Source organism: Bos grunniens, chromosome 7, assembly GCF_055505025.1.
Source record: "Bos grunniens cultivar Pamir isolate PY7600 chromosome 7, Bosgru_T2T1.0, whole genome shotgun sequence".
Classification (NCBI taxonomy): domain Eukaryota; kingdom Metazoa; phylum Chordata; class Mammalia; order Artiodactyla; family Bovidae; genus Bos; species Bos grunniens.
This window is the reverse complement of record NC_141171.1, coordinates 30217177-30238938: the sequence shown is the minus strand read 5'-3', so window position 1 is coordinate 30238938 and position 21762 is coordinate 30217177. Positions and strand designations below refer to the sequence as shown.

The 21762-nt window shown below is 35.9% G+C and overlaps 1 protein-coding gene across 23 annotated transcripts in view; it reads left to right on the top strand.

Moving 5' to 3' along the window:
• The window catches only part of CSNK1G3 (casein kinase 1 gamma 3), a 116419-nt gene that overhangs the window by 26705 nt on the left and 67952 nt on the right, over positions 1-21762 (top strand). For all 23 annotated transcript variants that reach the window (XR_015167046.1, XR_015167044.1, XR_015167045.1 and 20 more), the window contains exons 2-4: positions 2639-3063; positions 12824-12864; positions 18553-18622. Coding sequence is in view for 20 of the 23 variants with exons in the window: in XM_086410625.1 (XP_086266751.1) it covers positions 2886-3063; positions 12824-12864; positions 18553-18622 (289 nt within the window). In the remaining 3 variants the exon portion in view is untranslated. The remainder of the gene's footprint in view (positions 1-2638; positions 3064-12823; positions 12865-18552; positions 18623-21762) is intronic.

Genomic DNA, 21762 nt, shown 5'->3' with positions numbered 1-21762 from the left:
TTTCTTTTTTTAAGTCTTTGCTTTTTATGGGGAGAATGTGGTCCATTTTCATTATATGTGTGTTTTTAAGTCTATTCTCTTGGTGTTTTCCTTTTTGTCTCATATCTCGTTTATTTCTCTTGTTTTAATCAAATGTTTATCATCCTACTTTATTTCTTATATTAACTTTTTAGCTGTTTCTACTGCAGTTAATTTTTAGTGTTTGGTCTGGGTATTACAATATGCATTTTTAATTTGTCATGGGCTGCTTAAAATGAATATTGAACCACTCATTCTTAACAAATACAAGAATCTTAAAAAACAACGTAGTTCCATTTACTGTCTGCCCTGCCATTTAAAATTAATTTTTAACTACTTCATTCTTAACAAATATAAGAATCTTAATATAATTGCATTTGCTTGCTGCCCCTGCCATTTCTGTTATCATATATTTATTCTACTTTCCCGTATCTTATAAATGACACTAAGAAATTATTTGTGCTTTAACAAGTAATTTATCTTTTGAGGAAATGAATACCCATGCATTTCCCATTTCTAGGGTTCCTCATTTCTTCTTAAAGTTTCACATTTCTGTCTGGTATCATGTGATTTAATTAAGCATAATGGATTATTTAAAAAGTTTTTCTTGTGGAAGTGTGCTGGTGACTATTCTTAGCTTCCTTCATCCGAAAATGACTTTCTTTCATTTTCAGTTTTAAAGACTAATTTTATTGGGTGTCATGTTCTTGGTTAAGACTTCTTTTCCTCCTTCCATTGCTTTGAACATGTTCTCCCGTTTTCTTTTCCGTCTCCGTTATTTCTGATGATAAAGTTCACCTGTGTGTTGTGGAGTTTTCCTCTGTCTGCTTTCAAGACTTTCCTTTAATTTTTGGGTTTTTGCACTTTGATGTACCTAGGTTTAATTTTCTTTGTATTGATTCTTCATGGAGTTGCTGAGTTTCCCCATTTTGTAGGTTAATGTTTTTCAGTGAATTTGGGAAATTTTCCATCATTATTTCTTCAAATATTTTTTCTGCTCCATTCTCTTTCTTTAAGGTAGTAGAACTTTAATAGCTACTTAGTAGTTTTGAAGTCCTGTCTTCTAATTTCAGTGTCAGGGTCATCTTGGTGTCTGTTTCCTTTGGTAGCTTTATTTCTGACTGCATGTCACATTTACTGATTTTTCTTGTCTGGTAATTTCTAACTGTATGCCGGACATTATGAATTCAGCGTTGTTGAAAGTCTGTTTTTGTTTTTGTTTTCCCTTCTGTCTTTTTAATTATGTCAAGTTTCATTCTGGAATGCAGTTAGTGTAGTTGGAGATATTCTTAATCCTCTCTAGGCTTGGTTTTAGCTTTAGGTGGGTTATTCTAAATAGTCCTTACTTTACAGTATGATCCTTACTGTTAAGACTTGGTCTTTCTGGTATCTCAACTGAATTCTGGGATATTAATGAAGTTCCTCCACCATGACTAGGTAGGAACTTTAAGATATCCTGGCACTCTACAGCCTTTGGTATCTCCATTCTTTATTTAACCCCAGAGTAGTTTGTCTGCTAGCCTTGTTTCAGCCCTGTCACCTCCTACCCTGCAAACTGGACAGCTCCCTCACCTTCAGTACTGCCTGCAAATTCCACTAGCTTCAACACCCCAAACTCTGAGCTGTGATCATTGGGCACTGCCTGAAATACCCCAGACTCTGATTTGTGATCACTGGGCACTGCCTGAGTCTCCACTTCCCTGTGCTGTAGTCAGAAAACTGTCCCTAGCTGGAGATCTTGAGTGAAGGTGGAATTCACCTTCTGTGTTTCTATTTTCTCAGAAATGGCAGTTTACTCTACCTGTTATTCAATGCCTGAAAATATTTGTCCATATTCATAATTATTTACAGCAAGGGGGGAAGTTCAATATTAGTTACCCTATCGTAGAAAGTAAACAGTATATGTAAAACTCATTAAATTTTAGTTTTACCAAATGGGTGCTTATATTTCATCTGCAATATTAAGATCATGGCAGAATGTAATAAGAAACTTTATAAATAGATTGGGTGTTAGGAATAATTGCATATTTGGTGGGTTGCTAAAATTAATCAGAAATGTACTATTTATTTCAAACCTTGTTATGATTGCTCCATTCCCTATGTAGTTACAAGTAATAAATGTTTGAATAAATGAAGATCAAATAAGAATGTATACTTGAAAAGCCCTTGAAAATTATTAAATGTATGAACATGTGAAAGATATTAAACTCTTTTACTAATTTGCAAACTGTATTCTCTTTTCTTGCTTTTAAATTGATATTCCTGTATTGACTTACTTGAATTCTTTGAATTTTTTGTTTTTAATTGGAATGATTCTAAGCTGGAAGGTCTAAGCTGGTGAATGTATATTGGCTTATGAAATACTCAATACATTTTTGTTATTTTTATTTATTCTTTAAAAAGTAAGCAAAATCACTGATTTCGTTTGGTTTTGTTTTTGTGATCACTTTGGTGTTGAAGTATAGGAATAAAGGGGAATGATTAAGAGTCTGCTGAGGTTTTATTTCAGTGGGCATTAACTAATAAGTCCATTGCCTGAACTTTTGTTACGTTATTAATTTCCGAAACATGGTTTTTAGTTCTCTGTAAGTTGACTAATTTTCTTTTCTTAATATTTTAGCTCTCTGTCAATATCAGCTCACATCATTGAAAAATAATTCTGAAGACATGTTTTGCTGAAAAGACAGCTGAGAAAAATTTTACGAATGGGATGAACACGCGCCAGTTCATTGACTACCTACTGCAATTTGAATGTTAACATCACCCACCTGGTACAGTTACCTAGTGATGTACCAGTTCTCACAATACCCTATTTCAGTGTGCTTGTCTTGATTAAAGAATTCAAAGTGGAGTACCGCAAACTTGATATGGAAAATAAAAAGAAAGACAAGGACAAATCAGATGATAGAATGGCACGACCTAGTGGTCGGCTGGGACATAACACTCGAGGAACTGGTTCTTCATCCTCTGGAGTTTTAATGGTTGGACCTAACTTTAGAGTTGGAAAAAAAATTGGATGTGGGAATTTTGGAGAACTACGATTAGGTAAGACTATTTTGTTTATTCCATAATAATGGGAGCATTTTTTTTAAATGAAGGGTACTTTTTAATGAAATGATTTAGTTAGTTACTTGTTGTTTCATTGTTGTGGTAATTTTAAACAACACAGATACTAAGAATTTCTGTGTACTTGTATTTTCATTTTGGGGTCATTACTTAGTATAACAGTGTCTGTTTTCTTGAGATTAGCCATCCAGATTAAGAGAAAAAAGAAAGTAAATGAAAAAGCCCTAGCAGGCTGAAAGAGATACCAGGGGAGTCTTTGCAGTATACTCTTTAGGAATGATATTTAGGCTACCTTTTCTGATTAGAAAACATTTAGTAACTGGTTACTTTAGTAACTGCTTACTACCTTTTCTGATTAGAAAACATTTAGTAACTGTATGGCTTAAAGTTAAGGTAATATCCTCAAACTACGTCAGAAATCAGTGCAGTTTGCAATGTTATAATTTATTCCCCTCTTCCCCCATGTATGTCCAGAGTGGTTTAGAAATCTATATTCTTACCAAGGGACACAAAATACTGATTCACTTTATTCTTATAATCAGGTAAGTTTGGGAAACATTGATCTACTTTAACCTCCTAACTCTACGTTTAAGACATTTGAAACTCAGGGAAGGTTTCTTGACAAATGTAACCCATCAATTTAATGATGGCCTTTTAAACTCTCCTAGTGCAATGAAGATGTGGCTATCTTCATTGAAGAGAAACAAGAAGGAGGACAGCACGGTTTTATGGGAGTCAGTATTGAGGTTCTTTGAGGGCTAGCTGGTTAATGCACCAGCATGAGTGTAAACTTCTTTAAATAAAAAGAAAAAACTTAGCTTCGCAATTTTCATTAGATTTAACCTTGGTGTTATAAAAATATATGTAATTGTATGTTCATCTACTCAGCTACTTCTCTTTATCATCTTGTAAAACACTTTGAAAGAAAGTGAAGTTTTAGTCTCAAAGAGTATCAGACTCTTTGAGACCCCCATGGACTGTAGCCCACCAGGCTCCTCTGACCATGGAGTTCTCCAGGCAAGAATACTAGAGTGGGTTGCCATTCACTTCTCCATGGAATCTTTCTAATCCAGGGATCGAATCCAGGTCTCTTGCATTGTAGGCAGATTCTTTACCATCTGGGCCAAAAACATTCTAATTTTTAGTTACTCCTTCATTTCATTATTGTTTTATGTAGTTAGTGTACATTAAATCTTTGAATGAAGCAATCCAATAAAAGGTAATGACATATTTTAAAATACATATGATGTGTCTGATAGACTCTTCTGCATTTTAGTAGGGACTCAAATATTTGAAAGGGTGAATGTTTTATATTTTATTTTTTAAAAGATATTGTAATGATACTTTGAAATTCTTAAACTGTTTTGATTTTGGCATTAAAAAGCAGATTATTTACTTGTCTGACCTTGAATTACACCCATCCATCCATTAAAAATTTATCACATGTCTACAGTATTATGTATGAAGCATGATTAGACACTGATGATACACTGGAAAAATATAAAAATTGTCTCTGCCATTATGGAACGCATAAGTCATTTAACCACATGGGGCTTCAAATTTGTCAACTTTAAAATGGAATTATTTCTGCTTCCTGAATTATTGTGAAGATTAAATTTAGATAGCAATATAAAAGAACCAACATTATCCTTGCCTGTTTCAGGAAAGCAGTGATTGTTCTACTCCTTTAAAGGGTATCAAGATATTTGTTCTTAATTAAGATTATAGCATGTTGTATGTATATTTAAATTTAATATAAATTAGTTTTCTAGCTGTATATTATGACATATATATTTGTACTTTGTCACTCTCTTTGTATATGACTATAGTACTAAAGTATTTTGGCATTTATTATTCAGAATTGATTTCATATAATTTATTTCAAAATAACTATATATATATATATATACACACACATCTGTGTGTGTATGCATGTATATGTGTGTGTGTGGGTATATGTGTGTATATACACAAAAGAATCTAGTGGAACATTTTAGCCAGGGCATATGAGAAAACTGTATTACTCCTATAAACTGAAACTAACATGCTGTATACTGAAAAAAACAGCAAAATACCCCCATTCTTTTGCAGTCTGTGAATAAACAGGAATAGGGTAAGATGACTTACTAGTCTGTCCATCCATCCATCCTTTATCATCTTTCTATTTATCTATCTATATCTAATCTACCTGTGTGTTTTTATTGTATATTTTTGTAGATTTTATTTAAATGTTTTATCTATACATGTTACTGTTTCAGTACTTACTATATATGTAACATGTCCATTTGCATAATTATTTTAGTCATTTTTTTTCTTAGTAGACTACTAAATAAAGGGAGGTTTTATTCCCTTTTAAAAAGGTTCCAGGTGATCTCTCTGTACAGAAAGTGTCAGTTTTTTCTATGATAAATGTGAATAAACATGTTTATTTAATCTGGATAAACATGCTAATGTTAAAAGCTGGTTTGAATTCTTAAACTGCCTTCTTTAAAACCATGTTAATAGACATTGATTTCTGGCACTAAATTTTTTGTGATTAGTATTGAGTAAGAAAGAATACAGAGTATATATGTTATAGGTAAGTGATTGTCAAAAAAGATGCTATTAGGATCTTGGGCTGGACAGTGTTTTGTTTTTGTCTGCTTGTTTGTTAGACTGTCCCATGCATTGTGTGGTATTTAGAACTTCAGACCTCTTGGACACTGAACAGGAGTTGCATCTCCACATGCAGCCCTAGGTTCTTTCCCTCCAGCCCCTACTCCCATTTCTAAAAGCCCCAAGGAGAGACACTATTACCCTCTGTTGAAAGTACTTTTATAGAGGATTGCTAAAGAAAGAAGGAAATGGCAACACACTCCAGTATTTTTGCCTGGAGAATTCCATGGACAGAAGAGCCTGGCAGACTGTAGTTCATGGGGTTGCAAAGAGTTGGACACGACTGAGTGGCTAACAGACACACACACACTAAAAAAAGAAAGCCGAACATAAAAAATTTGCCTTGAGATTAAGAAGAAAATAGTTAATCTTTTTAAAAAATCTAAAATTAAGTTTAAGTAAATGTGTTTACTATCATTTTAATCTGTATTTTTAATTGTAAAATGATGAATTGATATTTTTGGTTTTATTTTATCCTTGTATTGGTGGTAAGGCTTGTATCCAGCAAGTTGGATATATTCCTAGCTTAGACAATTAACCAAAACCCCCAGAAATGTTTTTAACAGGTACAGAATGAGACAGAACAAAGCTAGCTAAAATGTGGGGTTATATTGTATACATTTTTTATTTTCCTATGTATTATGAGGCTTTAACATCTGAAGAAAAACCTTTCTGGTCAACCATATAGACCTCTGACTGCGGATGTATTCTAGAAGTGTGGAATACAAACCAGCTAATATAACATTGCTTTAATAATAAAAAGAAACCAAAAAACCTCAAATCCTTTCACTCTATGGAAAGACTGCTCCTCTACAGGATAGCCAGTTCTTCAAGATAAAAAAAAAAATTGAGAGCATGCCTTTGATCTGCAAACTAACCAATTTAGAGCCATACCTCCCTCCTCTCTCTGGCCCATGCATTCCAGGAGGCAGTCTTCCTGAAGGCATCCCGTGGCAAAGCACAAGACAGAGAAACTGCCCTGAAGGTTAAGAGTTATTCAAACTAGTCACTCCTAAGCTGTTTACTCTCCCCTATCTTGCTTTTCCTGCAGAAATACCAAAGATCTTGGCCAAAGCTCTTCCCTTGCTCCTGTCTTCTACCGCTTGACCAAAACATGGTGTTTCTTCTGTGTCTCCTCTTGTAGCTATGCCTGACTGACCATCACGTGAAAGAACAGAACAAGGGTGTTATACATTGTTTTATGAATTAACATATCTGAAGTAAGATATTATAAATTTTGATATAATTAAGTAGACATGGAAGTTTTTATAACTTTTTATTTTTGTTTAAGAATTGTTTTGTTGAAAATTCTTCAGGTCTTAACCATATGTATCAAGTAAATATACAGATTTGGGTGGATTCATCTTTTTTATGTTTATTGATTTTTCTATATTTATTTGCTGAAGCTTAAAATTTTTCTGAATATGTAACAAAGGAGTAGGCTATGATGCTATAAGAAAGAGACCCTAGCATACAGCAGTGTTAGGCAAAGTAGTTTCTTTCTTTTTCACATGACACAGGCCGGAAGAGCAGCACCAAGGGCTGTCAGGGTATCTCTGCACCCTCAGTATGTGGCTTCAGTCTCAGTGTGTGAGTTGTTTACTCCCGTTGTTGCTGTCTCCCAGACACCCAGCCAGCAAGAAGAAAAGGGCCAGAAGATAATACGTTCATTCTCGCAAGTGGGCAGTGACATACCTTGTGTTGACTCATATCTAGAACTTAAAATCACACGTCTGCACCAAGTTGAAAGAGAGGCTAGAAATGTAGTCTAGCTGGGCAACTATTTTAGGCTGTTCTTTTACTAAGGAAGGTGAACAGGGATATTTCAGTTGATTAGTTGTCCCTGATATAACCATATATGGAGTTTCTGTAGAACATAGTTTTATAATAATGACTATTCAAATATCCCAATATTGGTAAACCCATCTTTTCAAGTTCAGTATGGCTCAAAGTACTATTGGAAACATCTTTTGAAATTGGATTAAAACTTCAGTGAACTGGAACCAGTTTACTTGGAGCCTTTTCTTATTTGGATTTCCTTCATACACACACTTCTCTCTCTTGCTTGTACTGTACCCACAAACATATACTTTGTGCATTGAACATACATTGTTAGTTTGTTCATATATATACCAAATGTGGATTGAAAAGCCGATTATTTAACGGCATGCCTATACAAAGTGGATCATTGAAAAAGCAAAAGAGTTGCAAAAAAAGTCTACTTCTGCTTTATTGACTACGCCAAAGCCTTTGACTGTGTGGATCACAGCAAACTGGAAAATTCTGAAAGAGATGGGAATACTAGACCACTGGACTTGCCTCCTGAGAAATCTGTGTGCAGGTCAAGAAGCAACAGTTAGAATTGGACATGGAACAAGAGACTGGTTCCAAATAGGAAAGGAGTACTGATATATCAAGGCTGTATATTGTCACCCTGCTTGTTCATCTGTGCAGAGTACATCCTGAGAAATGCTGGACTGGATGAAGCACAAGCTGGAATCAGGATTGCTGGGAGTAGTATCAGTAACCTCAGATATGTGGATGACACCACCCTTATGGCAGAAAGCAAAGAAGAACTAAAGAGCTTCTTAGTGAAAGTGAAAGAGGAGAGTGAAAAAGTTGGCTTAAAACTCAACATGCAGAAAACTAAGATCATGGCATCTGGTCCCATCACTTCATGGCAAATAGATGGGGAAACAAGGGAAACAGTGACAGACTTCATTTTTTGGGGCTCCAAAATCACTGTAGATGGTGATTGCGGCAATGAAATTAAAAGATGCTTGCTCCTTGGAAGAAAAGTTATGACCAACCTAGACAGGATATTCAAAAGCAGAGACATTACTTTGCCAACAGAGGTCCATCTAGTCAAACCTATGGTTTTTTCAGAAATGCATGGATGTGAGAGTTGGACTATAAAGAAAGATGAGTGCCGAAGAACTGATGCTTTTGAACTGTGGTGTTGGAGAAGACTCTTGAGAGTCCCTTGGACTGCAGGGAGGTCCAACCAGTCCATTCTAAAGGAAATCAGTCCATAATGCATTGGAAGGACTGATGCTGAAGCTGAAACTCCAATACTTTGGCCATCTGATGCGAAGAACTGACTCATTTGAAAAGACTCCGATGCTGGGAAAGATTGAAGGTGGGAGGAGGAGGGGACAACAGAGGATGAGATGGTTGGATGGCATCACTGACTCAATGGACATGAATTTGAGTAAACTCCAGGAGTTGGTGAGGGACAGGGAAGCCTGGTGTACTGCAGTCCATGGGGTAGCAAAGGGTTGGACCCAACTGAGTGAACTGAACTGAACTATGCAAAGTGACAAAAATGCATTAGTAATATTCAATCATGGCTCATTTTTATAACCTTCAAAGTTTAGTGAAATCACTAATATTCAAAAAAAGAAAATGCTTTTAGGATTTAGTTCTTTCTTCTGTGACTTAAAAGTAAACATTTGACCATGTAAATGAAAACAAGAACAATATTTTTAGAAGTATTTTATTTTCATTGTATGGAATCTGTGTTTAAACTAACTTTTTGTCCTATAAATATTTTTTACCTATGTGGTTATGAATAAATATCATATACAGTACAAAATTCTGAGAAGATGATAATGTCTTGATGAAATATAAATTCCATTTTTAAGTTAAAAATTTTTCTTTTGTTAGACACTCAGGATTTAAATGTTCCTCAAGATTTAAATTTTTAATTGTATCATTAAAGTATTCACTAAGCCAATTTTATACATCATGTATTCTTAAAATATATATGGTCACATCTAAATGCTGAACTAATTGGCTAAAAAATGGTATGTTTTCTAAAATGATTTTTAATTTATGGGCTCAGTGAGTACTTTGACTACAGCTTGGCTTACACCACTTAGGTACTCCTATTAATCTCTGTCTTTGTGATCAATGTAATAGGTTTATGAGACTTATGCTATTTAGCATTAGAATGAACATTTTTCCCCCCACTCATTTTTATAAAACAAGAACAAAACTCAGAAGAGCTTTATAATATTTATATGAACAAACACTGCTGTACAGTTGGCAGTGGTTGTAACTATTTTTGCCATGACATTCTTTGTCAAAAGTAGTCTTGCTGTTTGGTCATGCAGCTCATTGACCGTAAGGCAGTTTTGCCCTCAAGGGTAAGATAACTGGTTGACAGTTTGGTTTCAGTGCTCTAGAAGATAAAAAAAAAACCTGGTTGACAGTTTTGATCTTGAATGGTTGACAGTTTGGTTTCATTTCTCCACGGATGCAGTGCTTTCATTTTTTTTTCATTTTATATTGGATTCTAGTTTATTTACAATGCTGTGTTAGTTTCAGGTGTACAGCAAAATGATTTAGTTATTTTTACAGTCCCATCACTTCATGGTAAATAGAAGGGAAAAAGTGGAAGCAGTGACACATTTTCTTTTCTTGAGCTCCAGAATCACTGTGGACAGTGCTATAGCCATTAAATTAAAAGATGCTTGCTCCTTGGAAGGAAAGCTGTGAGAAACCTAGACCGTGTATTTAAAAGCAGAGATATCACTTTGCCAACAAAAGTCCATATGATCAAAGCATGGAAATGAGAGTTGGACCATAAAGAAGGCTGAGTGCTGAAGAATTGATGCTTTTGAACTGTGGTGCTGGAGAAGACTCTTGAGAGTCCCTTGGACAGCAAGGAGATCATACTAGTCAATCCTAAAGGAAATCAACCCTGAATATTCCTTGGAAGGACTGATGTTGAAACCAAAACTCCAATACTTTGGCCACCTGATGTGAAGAGCTGACTCATTGGAAAAGGCCCTGATGCTGGGAAAGATTGAGGGCAAGAGGAGAAGAGGGCGGCTGAGGATCAGATGGTTAGATAGCGTCACTGACTCAATGGACATGAATTTCAGCAAACTCTGGGAGATAGTGAAGGACATGGAAACCTGATGTGCTGCAGTCCATGGGGTTGCAAAAGTTGGACACGACTTAGTCACTGAACAACAACAACTTTGGCTAATTTAGATACAATTGCTTGTTCTCTAATGACATCTTTACCAGGTTTATCATGCAATTAGAAATTGGAGGCTAAAGAACAATCAAGCTCTTCGTGTCCCTCGCAAAAGAAATGGTTACATGATTCCTGATGAGTGTAAGTTTCTTAAAAATGGTCAAAATTTTTGCTGTTTGATAGTGGAGAACATGATGGAGACAGAGTTTTTGTATTTGGTACAGCATCTAGCTTAGTGAATTTGGTGAAATATAAGGAGTGGTCATGTGTTGGAACATTTAAATGCAGTGCAGTGATTTATTACCAGTTGTATAGGTTGCACCTGGAGGAGGACATGGCAACCCACTCCAGTGCTCTTGCCTGGAAAATCCCATGGATGGAGGAGCCTGGGAGGCTACAGTCCATGGGGTTGCAAAGAGTCGGAGACAACTGAGGGACTTCACTTTCTTTATATAGGTTACATGTATTGATAATCAATAGGAGTGTCCCTCGATTATTCATTTTATTTCCAGGGAAATCTGGAGAGACTTAGTGCAAAATTTTTCTTATATCATAGAGAATTTAGGTCCAGTATGAGATCCTGAATCCTTAATGTTTGACTTTGACAAAGGAAGTATCACCTTTTCTCAGATATACCATTATTATCATGAATCTTCACAAATTTTAAATGTTTTTTATATTTTCATTTTTCACAATAAAGTCTTTAAAAGATTTTTTTTTACTAGTTTTTCATGTGTCTTTGTGTCCTATTTAATGTTTACTTAAAATTTTATTTTCCTTGTTTTTTATGGCAAAATTGCCTTATGGGCCGTTAGCTGGGCTATGAAATTGCTTGTGGCAAAGAGTCTTATGGTGAAAATACTGCTCACTGTGGCAACATATCCAAGACTGAAATTTTGTCTAGAAGTTTTCCTGCCATTCATTGAATAAAATGAAGTTAGGAGTATTATGTTGGAAAAAATTGCATGTGTGAAAGTTGATGATTACCTATTTTATTCAGTACTCAGTGTAACCAGGGCCATTTACTATCATAGTTAAACACAACAACTGTCATTGTTCTGTCTTTCTTCAGAAATCAAATATTGTTATATTTTTTATCTTTTTAGCTATACTTGTAAAGAAGCACATGAATTTATGTATCACATTATCTTTACATACTTAATTCTCCATAGTGTTTTACTTGAACTACAGATACTGACCCTGTGGAATTTTCTAGATTATTTTCAACTTGCTGGTGCAAATGATTAGTGTAATTTACTTGGATTCTTTACATATTAATTATGTTAAATCTTTATTCTGATTTGTCTTCTATCTGTTCTTTGTGTAGGTTTAAACTTAAAAAAGTTTAAAGTGTTTTAAGCTATCAAATCGGTATAAAATCTTCTGATCTCTTAATCTTTTTCCATTTTTTTTTTTTTTTAAATGCTCAAAAGGCTTCTATATACTGGCCTGATAAATATTTTTTCTTGTTTTATGGCTTATATCTAACTCTTAAAATAACTGGAATTTAATTTGGTTTTAAGGTAAGTTGCTAATAACACTTCTTCCCCTCAAAGTAAATAACTAGTTTGTCAAAGCCAGTTATTGAATAGTATTTCTAAAATTTTGTTTTATTTTAAATGTATTCTGGATTTTTCTGTATATTTACTAGATTATGTAAGAGCCCTATTAAGATCACATCCGATAATAACAAAGGATTTAAAATGAGGTGGTGATTGAAAAAGGAATTGTGTAGTCTTGTTTCAATATACCGTTCTGGTTTTGAAACGTAGTGTGTTTGCCTATTGATTACTTCCTAAGTGGTACACAGTGTTCTAACAAAATAAAGAGTTTTTCTATTTTTTTTTTTATAGGCTAAAGTATTTCTTAGTCTTACTTTTTTCTCTGAGTCCAGGTGAAATACTAAATGTTACTGAGTTGATCATAAATTTAAATATATCCCTGTTATTGAGGTTTCTGCTAAGTAGTTGGAAGCAAAAATCTATAATTTATTTAAATGTATTCTGTGCTTCTCCTATCCCTCCAGAGCAGTTTTACATAATATATCTTTAAAAATTCACTTTTGGTAGAATCTGACATTTTTCTTTCTTTTTCAAGGGAAAAATTTGTATACAAATGAATATGTGGCCATTAAATTGGTAAGTTCATGTTTCTTATTTTTCTTCAATCATTTTCTTGTTATTTCTTTAATGATTAAGTTGCATTTTCACTAGTTTTTTCCATATCATTTGTAACTTGAGCGTTTATTTGGAAAGTATGAGGCATAACTGATCTTTTGTTATTAAGCTTCTAGCATTATCGTGCCCTCAAGTGTATGGTAATGTATAAGATATCTGTGTCTTTCTGTGTTATAACAACTTAATTCTTTTACTGTGGCAGCATTATAGAACTGAATTCTTAAAATTTGGTACTGCTTCAAATTTGAGGAAGCTGATGTACTGGCCTTTTTAATATGCTGGAAGTTAGAATGCAAGGTTTTTCTTTCTGATTCAAGCATTTGGACAAAAGTGTCTTTAGTGTTTAGGATTACATTACTTGGAAATGTATTTCCAGGTAGCTTCCAAAATCTTTTCTGTTTGTGTTTTATGTTTGGTAAAACCGGGTCTTGCTTGACCTTCAGGGATTCAGAAATTCTTGATATGGGTGGAGGTTAGCCAGGAAAGCAAACTCCCAAGGGACTGATTTGAAGTCCTAAAGAAGCTTGGTATGACATCTGTAAGGCAGCTTTTTTTTTTTTTGTATAGTTGGGATCTGGGAATTTTTATGACATATAACTTTGTTCTGGTGCAGCTTTACTATTTGGTTTGCCAGCCAGGTTTCCCTGAGGTTGAGCATGGCTTATTTGGTTTTCCCAGCCTGCCTGCCAGTCTTGATCTTCTTTGTGCCAATATAACCTCTGTTATTAGGGTAATGTGACTACAGAAGAGCCTATTCAAGCAAGAGGCAAGTTGGAGAAATTGAAAAACAAAACTTTGGGGATAAGATAGAAAACTGTGCTTTAAGTTAAAAAGCACAGTTTAAGTATCTTTGTGAGTATAAACCAAGTTTCACTGGAACAAATGCTGTCTATTTTTACTGGAAAATAAAAATGTGCAGTAAGGGTTGTGGTGCTACTGAGATGGGCTCACTGACATGTGAGTTGGGACTGGCATTTACCTGGCATGAGTTCACCTAGGTTTAGTTCTGGTCCTTGATTTTTATGACAGAAAATCTGGTTAGGTTGTCTCATTAAAATTGTCGCTGTTAATCAGAACTAGATTCACAGTATCCATCAATTCACTTAGTCAAGTTCTCAGGTGTAAGTCAGAAGAGTTAATTTCTAACTTACAGTGAAGGTATTTTATTATTATGGGTCCAGAATGCCCACAACAGTATAAATCATGTTTTCTTTCTGTAGGCTGATCTACATAGAATATTAAGTTAAAATTACAAAAAGAAATTTGCAAGGTTTCCTCATGAGTGTGTAGTCAGGACAAGAGGAGTTAGTTTGTGTGAATCACAATAGGGAGGCCAGGATGCAAGGAACGGGCATTGCTGACTTTTCTTTTCCCATGGTCTAGGCCAGTGGTCTGAGATACAGACATTGAATGGTGTTGGGAGTGGACATGGCACACTAGGATGGCAGTTCCTATATTCTTTGTTATTGATGGCTTGTAATGAGTAGTTCCACTCACGGGAGCATGTGAATAATACTTAACTGAGGTTAGGGCAAATAAATCTTTATGTCAAAATATGAGCCACGCTAGGCTCACCTTTACTTGTCAGTTTCAGTCATTAACTGGTGACCCTTAGCTCCAGTTATTTTCAGATTTGAAACTTGTTTACCCTGTTGACGTCTTTGCTACCTTACTAAACATGTCCTGTGTCATCTGTTAGCCTTCCTGTGTATACACATACAAGTCACTTGTTTTAGTTTACTTTCATGCTGTATCACTGTTCCCGTATTTTTTTTTAAATGTTAAGTTTGGTTTTCTTTTTATTCTGGAACCTAAATTTATTTATTAATTTACTTTTGGCTAAACTGAGTCTTTGTTGCTATGCGAAGGCATTCTCTAGTTGCTGTGAGCAGGGACTGCTCTTTGTTGTGGTGCGTGGGCTTCTCGTCGTGGTAGCTTCTCTTGTTGCAGAGCATGAGCTCTAGACGAGCAGGCTTAAGTAGCTGTGGGGTGTGGGCTCAGGAGTTGTGGTTCCCAGGCTCCAGAGCACAGCCTTTTTGTTGCGGTGCGTGGGCTTAGTTGCTCCACAGTATGTGGGATCTTCCCAGACAAGGGATCGAACCCACGTCCCCTGCATTGGCAGGTGGATTCTTCACCACTGAGCCAACGGGGAAGTCCCCTTATTTTTTTTTTTTTTCTTCTTTTGTTTTTTGACATTATTTTTCTGCCTTGATTTGTCCCTTATTAAACCACAGTGATCAGAACTACATATAATAATGTTGTTATTCAATATTCTTTGGGAGAACTGGGAGTATTTTTATATCTATATGTGGCATTTTGAGGTTGAAGTATGGTATAGAGTTATACTTGCCTCAGATTCATCCAAAGGTGTATTGGCAAGATAAAAAATTTTTCATATAAACTGTTAAGCCATGGTTGGTATTTAGTTTCCTAAATATTTTCATGTGTGTGTATTTATGTATTTATATGTGTATTATATGTATATACATATATATAAAATGTCCTTATATATTTTTTCTATCTTATATGTTTGTCTGTTTGTATCTATTGTCTCTGTTTATACAAAACCTCATGATTTTGTTCAGAACCTGCCTTAAAAGTAACCACTTGAAAAATGTTGTATCTGTATACCTTCAGTACTCTCTTATTTTTGTACCTTGGTACAAAGTCGTTATTTGATGACAGTGGTGTTCATTCAGAGAGCAGACTTTAGTGACTAATTTCAGTTTTGTTATATATCCCATATAAAGGTTTACACACTTATTTAATGTTACCCTGGTTCCTATTGATAGTTTGCTTCAGGTTAATTTGTTAACTTGATCTCAGCCACCACTCTCATATCTTGTTTGTTCAGTTCAGTTCAGTCGCTCAATCATGACTCTTTGCGACTCCATGGACTGTAGCATGCCAGGCTTCCCTGTCCATCACCAACTCCCGAAGCTTGCTCAGACTCGTGTCCACTGAGTTGGTGATGCCATCCAACCATTCATCCTCTATCACCCCCTTCTCCTCCTGCCTCCTGCCATACAACAAATGACAGGTTATTATGCACCTTGTTTATAGTTACATAATAACCTGTCATTCATGAATAATGAAAAATTCATCCTATGGTGAGGTGACTTTTCTTGTATGGTGGCACAATAAAATTTTAGTGCTAGTAAAGTATTGGAATCAAGCTAAAGTGACTCTGCTAAATTAGAGAGTAGATAGATCTGGGTTTCTGTTTTTACCTAGGGAATATTAGTGATTGAGTGAATTATGTATTTTACTTGTGATTGTCTACTTGGGTATCTTTTTATTGTATCTTATGGTTATATACTTTAATATAGTTAACTAAGGAATTCCACTGTATGGAAGGGGCTGTTTTAAGTCATATATATGTGTATAGAAATAAAATGAGAAAATATTTTATGTGTCTTTTGTAAACAAGGGAACTGAAAAGTACAAAAAGATTAAGTAAGTCTAGCAAGTAGTGAATTTCTGATTCACACCCAGCCTCTGCCTTTACCCTGCCATCCTGCCTCTCAAGAACTAAGTTGATTGTTTTCTCTTATAATAATCTTTATGATTATAACTGTTCCACTGGGATTTTACAGCTTCCTTATTTGAAGTCTTTGTCGTTGGCTCTTTCATTATGATATGTCAAGTATAAATTTCTTTTTAGTTACTCTGGGATTCACATTCCTCTTGACTCTCTGGTTTGTTGTCTTTCATCAGTTCTCGCATTTATTTCTTCAGTTGTTGCCTCTGCTCACTTTTCTTTCTCTTTTCCTTATCAAATGCATATTAGTCCTCATTGTATTGTCCAGCTCTTTAATCTTTTTTCTGTGTTTTCTGTTTTTCTTCCTGCATAATGCATTTTGTATAATTTATGTAGATGCATTCTACAAAATTTTCTCATTCTTTAGGTATTTTTCTGTCTCCCAGTTTCCAAATTCTTTTTGCTGTTGTGTTAGTGTGTTGACGGATTGGTTTTAAATTTTGGTTATTTTTGTTTTTTTGTACTTCTTGAAGTTTTGTTGGTTTTGTTTAAATTTTGTTAGCTTGTTATATACTTTCCTGTTGGATCTTGTTCAGTTTTCCTGTGTTATTGCTCTCTTATAGTTTTGTTTCCTACACATTTATATCTTAAATCTACTTTGCTTCTGTTTATGTTCTGTGAGTGTGTGTGTGTTTGTCTGTGTAGGTATAAATCTCAAAAACATGTTGAATGAAAAGTCAGATACATACATATAAGACATATATCATACAATCTCATCTGCATGAAATCCAACAACAGACAAAACAAATCAAAAGATGATAGAAGTCTGAGAGAAGGGTGATAGAAAAGCGCTAAAGGCTTTTTGAGCTAGTGGTTGCAGTTTACAAAACTCAGTTCAGTTCAATTCAGTTCAGTTGCTCAGTCATGTCTGACTCTTTGTGACCCCATGAATCGCAGCACGCCAGGCCTCCCTGTCCATCACCAACTCCCTGAGTTCACTCAGACTCACGTCCATCGAGTCAGTGATGCCATCCAGCCATCTCATCCTCTGTCGTCCCCTTCTCCTCCTGCCCTCAATCCCTCCCAGCATCAGAGTCTTTTCCAATGAGTCAAGTCTTCGCATGAGGTGGCCAAAGTACTGGAGTTTCAGCTTAGCATCATTCCTTCCAAAGAAATCCCAGGGCTGATTTCCTTCGGAATGGACTGGTTGGATCTCCTTGCAGTCCAAGGGACTCTCAAGAGTCTTCTCCAACACCACAGTTCAAAAGCATCAATTCTTCGGCACTCAGCCTTCTTCACAGTCCAACTCTCACATCCATACATGACCACTGGAAAAACCATAGCCTTGACTAGACGAACTTTTGTTGGCAAAGTAATGTCTCTGCTTTTGAATATGCTATCTAGGTTGGTCATAACTTTCCTTCCAAGGAGTAAGCGTCTTTTAATTTCATGGCTGCAGTCACCATCTGCAGTGATTTTGAAGCCCAGAAAAATAAAGTCTGACACTGTTTCCACTGTTTCCCCATCTATTTCTCATTAAGTGATGGGATCGGATGCCATGATCTTCGTTTTCTGAATGTTGAGCTTTAAGCCAACTTTTTCACTCTCCCCTTTCACTTTCATCAAGAGGCTTTTTAGTTCCTCTTATGAGCCTAATATTTAGAAATTGTGTGTTTTACTGTAAGCTGTACTCCACCTAAAATTTTTAAAAATGTGTTGTTGCTACTGTCAAAATTTTCCCATTTCCATCGTTGTTCTTTTTTACTTTTCTGTAATGTCACTTTAACTCAGAACCTTTCCATCAGAAATATATAATGTACAGGGCACAGTAATTCCTGGGAACAGAAGTAGAATCAGGACCATCATTGCCTTAGTCAAGAATGTTAACAGTATACTTTTCTTCAGGGTCAAAGAGTCAAACATAGACTTCCCTAATGCTTGTGTAATAGCCACTTAACCTTGTATATGTTTATGGCATTAATTTATTTTACATTGTACTTAAAGTTGATTATTATCTGGATTTAACCTTAGGGAGACAAGGATACCTAATAGAGTGTTACACTATATAAGAGCTGACATCAAGATTTGTAACATTCATAATAACTGGGGCCTAGTGACACTTTAATAACTTGTATATTTTTTATTGTTGCTTTTTTTTTTTTAAACAGGAGCCCATGAAATCCAGAGCACCACAGCTACATTTGGAATACAGATTCTACAAGCAGTTAGGATCTGGAGGTAAAGTCTTATATTAATTTTTAAATTTGTAATAAAATGAATTGTCATGATAGTAACTCTAAGTTTCAAGGAATACTATGTTAAATTTAGTTAAAAGTAATACTTCTTAAGGCTATGCTTAGTAGGTTATTTTCTTACTAGAGTCTTCCTTTTTATTTTAAATATGCCATTTTTAGAGCTTTTTGTGTTGGTACCAATAGAAATAGAGAACATTGTGAAAAAATTTAATTGGGGAATATAAAGTTCATATAGTTTCCAGACTCAGCCTTTTTGGTGATAGAAGGAGATCAGTTCTGGGATTTCTTTGGAAGGAATGATGCTACAGCTGAAACTCCAGTACTTTGGCCACCTCATGCGAAGAGTTGACTCATTGGAAAAGACTCTGATGCTGGGAGGGATTGGGGGCAGGTGGAGAAGGGGACAACAGAGGATGAGATGGCTGGATGGCATCACTGACTTGATGGACATGAGTTTGAGTGAACTCCCGGAGTTGGTGATGGACAGGGAGGCCTGGCGTGCTGCGATTCATGGGGATCGCACAGTCGGACATGACTAAGCGACTGAACTGAAGTGAACTGAACTGATAGTTACTGAAATGACTTAGGACATAATAGTAGGCTGAAAAATGGCCCCTTAAAAGATATCCATATCACAGGCCCTAGAATCTATAAATGTGACCTTATAGCAAAGACTTTGCCGGTATGAGTAAGTTAAGGATCTTGAGATTAAAGATTATTTTGGGTTATCTCACTTCAGTTCAGTTGTTCAGTTGTGTCGGACTCTTTGCGACCCCCTGGACTACAGCACATGGGTTATCTGGGTGGCCCCAAATGCACAGGAAAAGAGAGTCAGAGGAACGATTTACGTAACGGAAGAGAAGGCCTAGTGGCTACTGAGGCCAAGATTGGAGTGATATGGCCAATAAGCCAAGGAATCTTGAAATCCTGGTGTAGGATTGTCCCGTAGAACCTTTTTGATTCAGCCTGTTGAAACTGATTTCAAATTTTTTGGCCTCCAGAACTGTGAGAAAATAAATTTCTGTTATTTTAAGCCACAAATGTGTAGTAATTACTGTGGCTGTAAGAAATTAATACCAGTATAGTTTTACATAAACTCTAAGTGAGAATGGATATTTTGTTCCATTGGAAAAAAACTAACGAGAAAATTTCCTATTTTACGTTGTATTTACTTTATGTTAACGTTTCTCTCAGCTCCACTTTTCATTTCTGTTCTACTAACTGTAATGATTTTTATATGTACAGTGTCTTACCAAGTAAGGGTATTTTGTTTTCCCAGGTTCAATAGAATGGAATTTTTTCATGTGTCTTTTTGTAAGCTCATGTTTACCTTCTGCTTGGTAGAGCTGTACATTTCTTAATACATTATCAATTTTGCATTCTTTTCTTTTTCCTTAGAGCATGCTTTCCAAATGAGTCATCATTGTGGGGACACTAAGTTGACATTTTGTAATAATGGTTTTATCATTATAATCTTTCTATAGTGCGTGTTTGAGTCTGATACAGACAGTCCTCCAGGACTTATCAAAATTATCACTGACAATTGAGATTTAAATGATAAGGGGATACAATTAATTATATGTGAAACTATACATATTAGTTAGGACTAGTAAGTGACCCCACTCCAGTACTCTTGCCTGGAGAATCCCATGGATGGGGGAGCCTGGTAGGCTGCCTTCCATGGGGTTGCTAGGAGTCAGATACAACTGAGCGACTTCACTTTCACTTTCATGCATTGGAGAAGGAAATGGCAACCCACTCCAGTGTTCTTGCCTGGAGAATCCCAGGGACGGGGGATCCTGGTGGGCTGCTGTCTATGGGGGTCACACGGAGTTGGACATGACTGAAGTGACTTAGCAGCAGCAGTAAGTGACAGAAAGCCCTAAGAAGCTAAGTGGGGGGAAAAAAGTAGTTTATTGACCACGTACTGTAAATTCAGGGAAAAGACTTGTTTATAAGACATTGCAATACTGTCACCAGAGACATTCTTTAATTTGTCTGTATGCTGTTTGTGTGTGTCCCTCTGTGTGTAAGCAAATGCGTAAGCTTTGTTCTCTGGCCCTTCTTATGAAATGACAGAGAAGCTTACCAACAGCCTAGCTTAGCACTTATAAAAGTATCTCTTAACTAAAAATTTCAGCAAAAGTTCTAGAACTGAATTGTAAGGGTTTGCTGAAGTGGGGAGGGAGGGATAGTTAGGGATTTTAGGAAGGTCATGTGCATGCTGCTGTATTTAAAATGGATAACCAACAAAGACCTACTATATAGCACATGGAACTCTGCTCGGTGTTATGTGCCAACCTGGATGGATGGGGGTTTGGGAGAGAATGGATGCATATATGCATATGACTGAGTCCCTTCACTGTTCACCTGAAATTACCACAGCGTTGTTAATTGGGTAAAAGTTTAAACTTTGGGGAGAAAAGTTATAGCACCAAAAAAATAAAAGTTCTAGGACTGAATCATACTTATTTCGTATCTAGTGATTTAATCACTGTGAATTTGATCACCCAGACTTGCATCTTGCGCTCATCTCAGATACTACCTGAAATCCAGGGGCTGGGAATAGGGAGATATTCCCGTGTCTCATGGGAAACTGAGGTGTTACCAGAAGAAGGAAGATTGGATGCTGGGGACCATGTGTTGAGAACTGCTGAGCTAGGAGTATAAGCATTTGTGCTAAAAGTTAAGAATGCCTGAAAGCAAAAAATTTCCTTGGAAAAGAACATAACCTATGTGCTAATTCTATAGTTAGTTTTTCTAATCAGATTTCAGTTTTTTTTGATCAGATCTGTAGAGTTTAAACTTCGTGATAAGAATGTTAATATTGATGTGCATGCATTCTAAGTTGCTTCAGTCATGTCTGACTCTGTGCAACCCTGTGGACTGTAGCCCTCCAGGCTCCTCTGTCCATGGGGATTCTCCAGGCAGAAATACTGGAGTGGGTTGCCATGTCCTCCTCCAGGGGATCTTCCCGACCCAGGGATCGAACCCATGTCTCTTATGTCTCCTGCATTGGCAGATGGGTTCTTTACCACTACTTCTGTTCTAATCCTTCGTACATGAACAATAGTGGACCTGAAAATGGAAAGCAACATCATGACAATGATTCTTTCAATAACA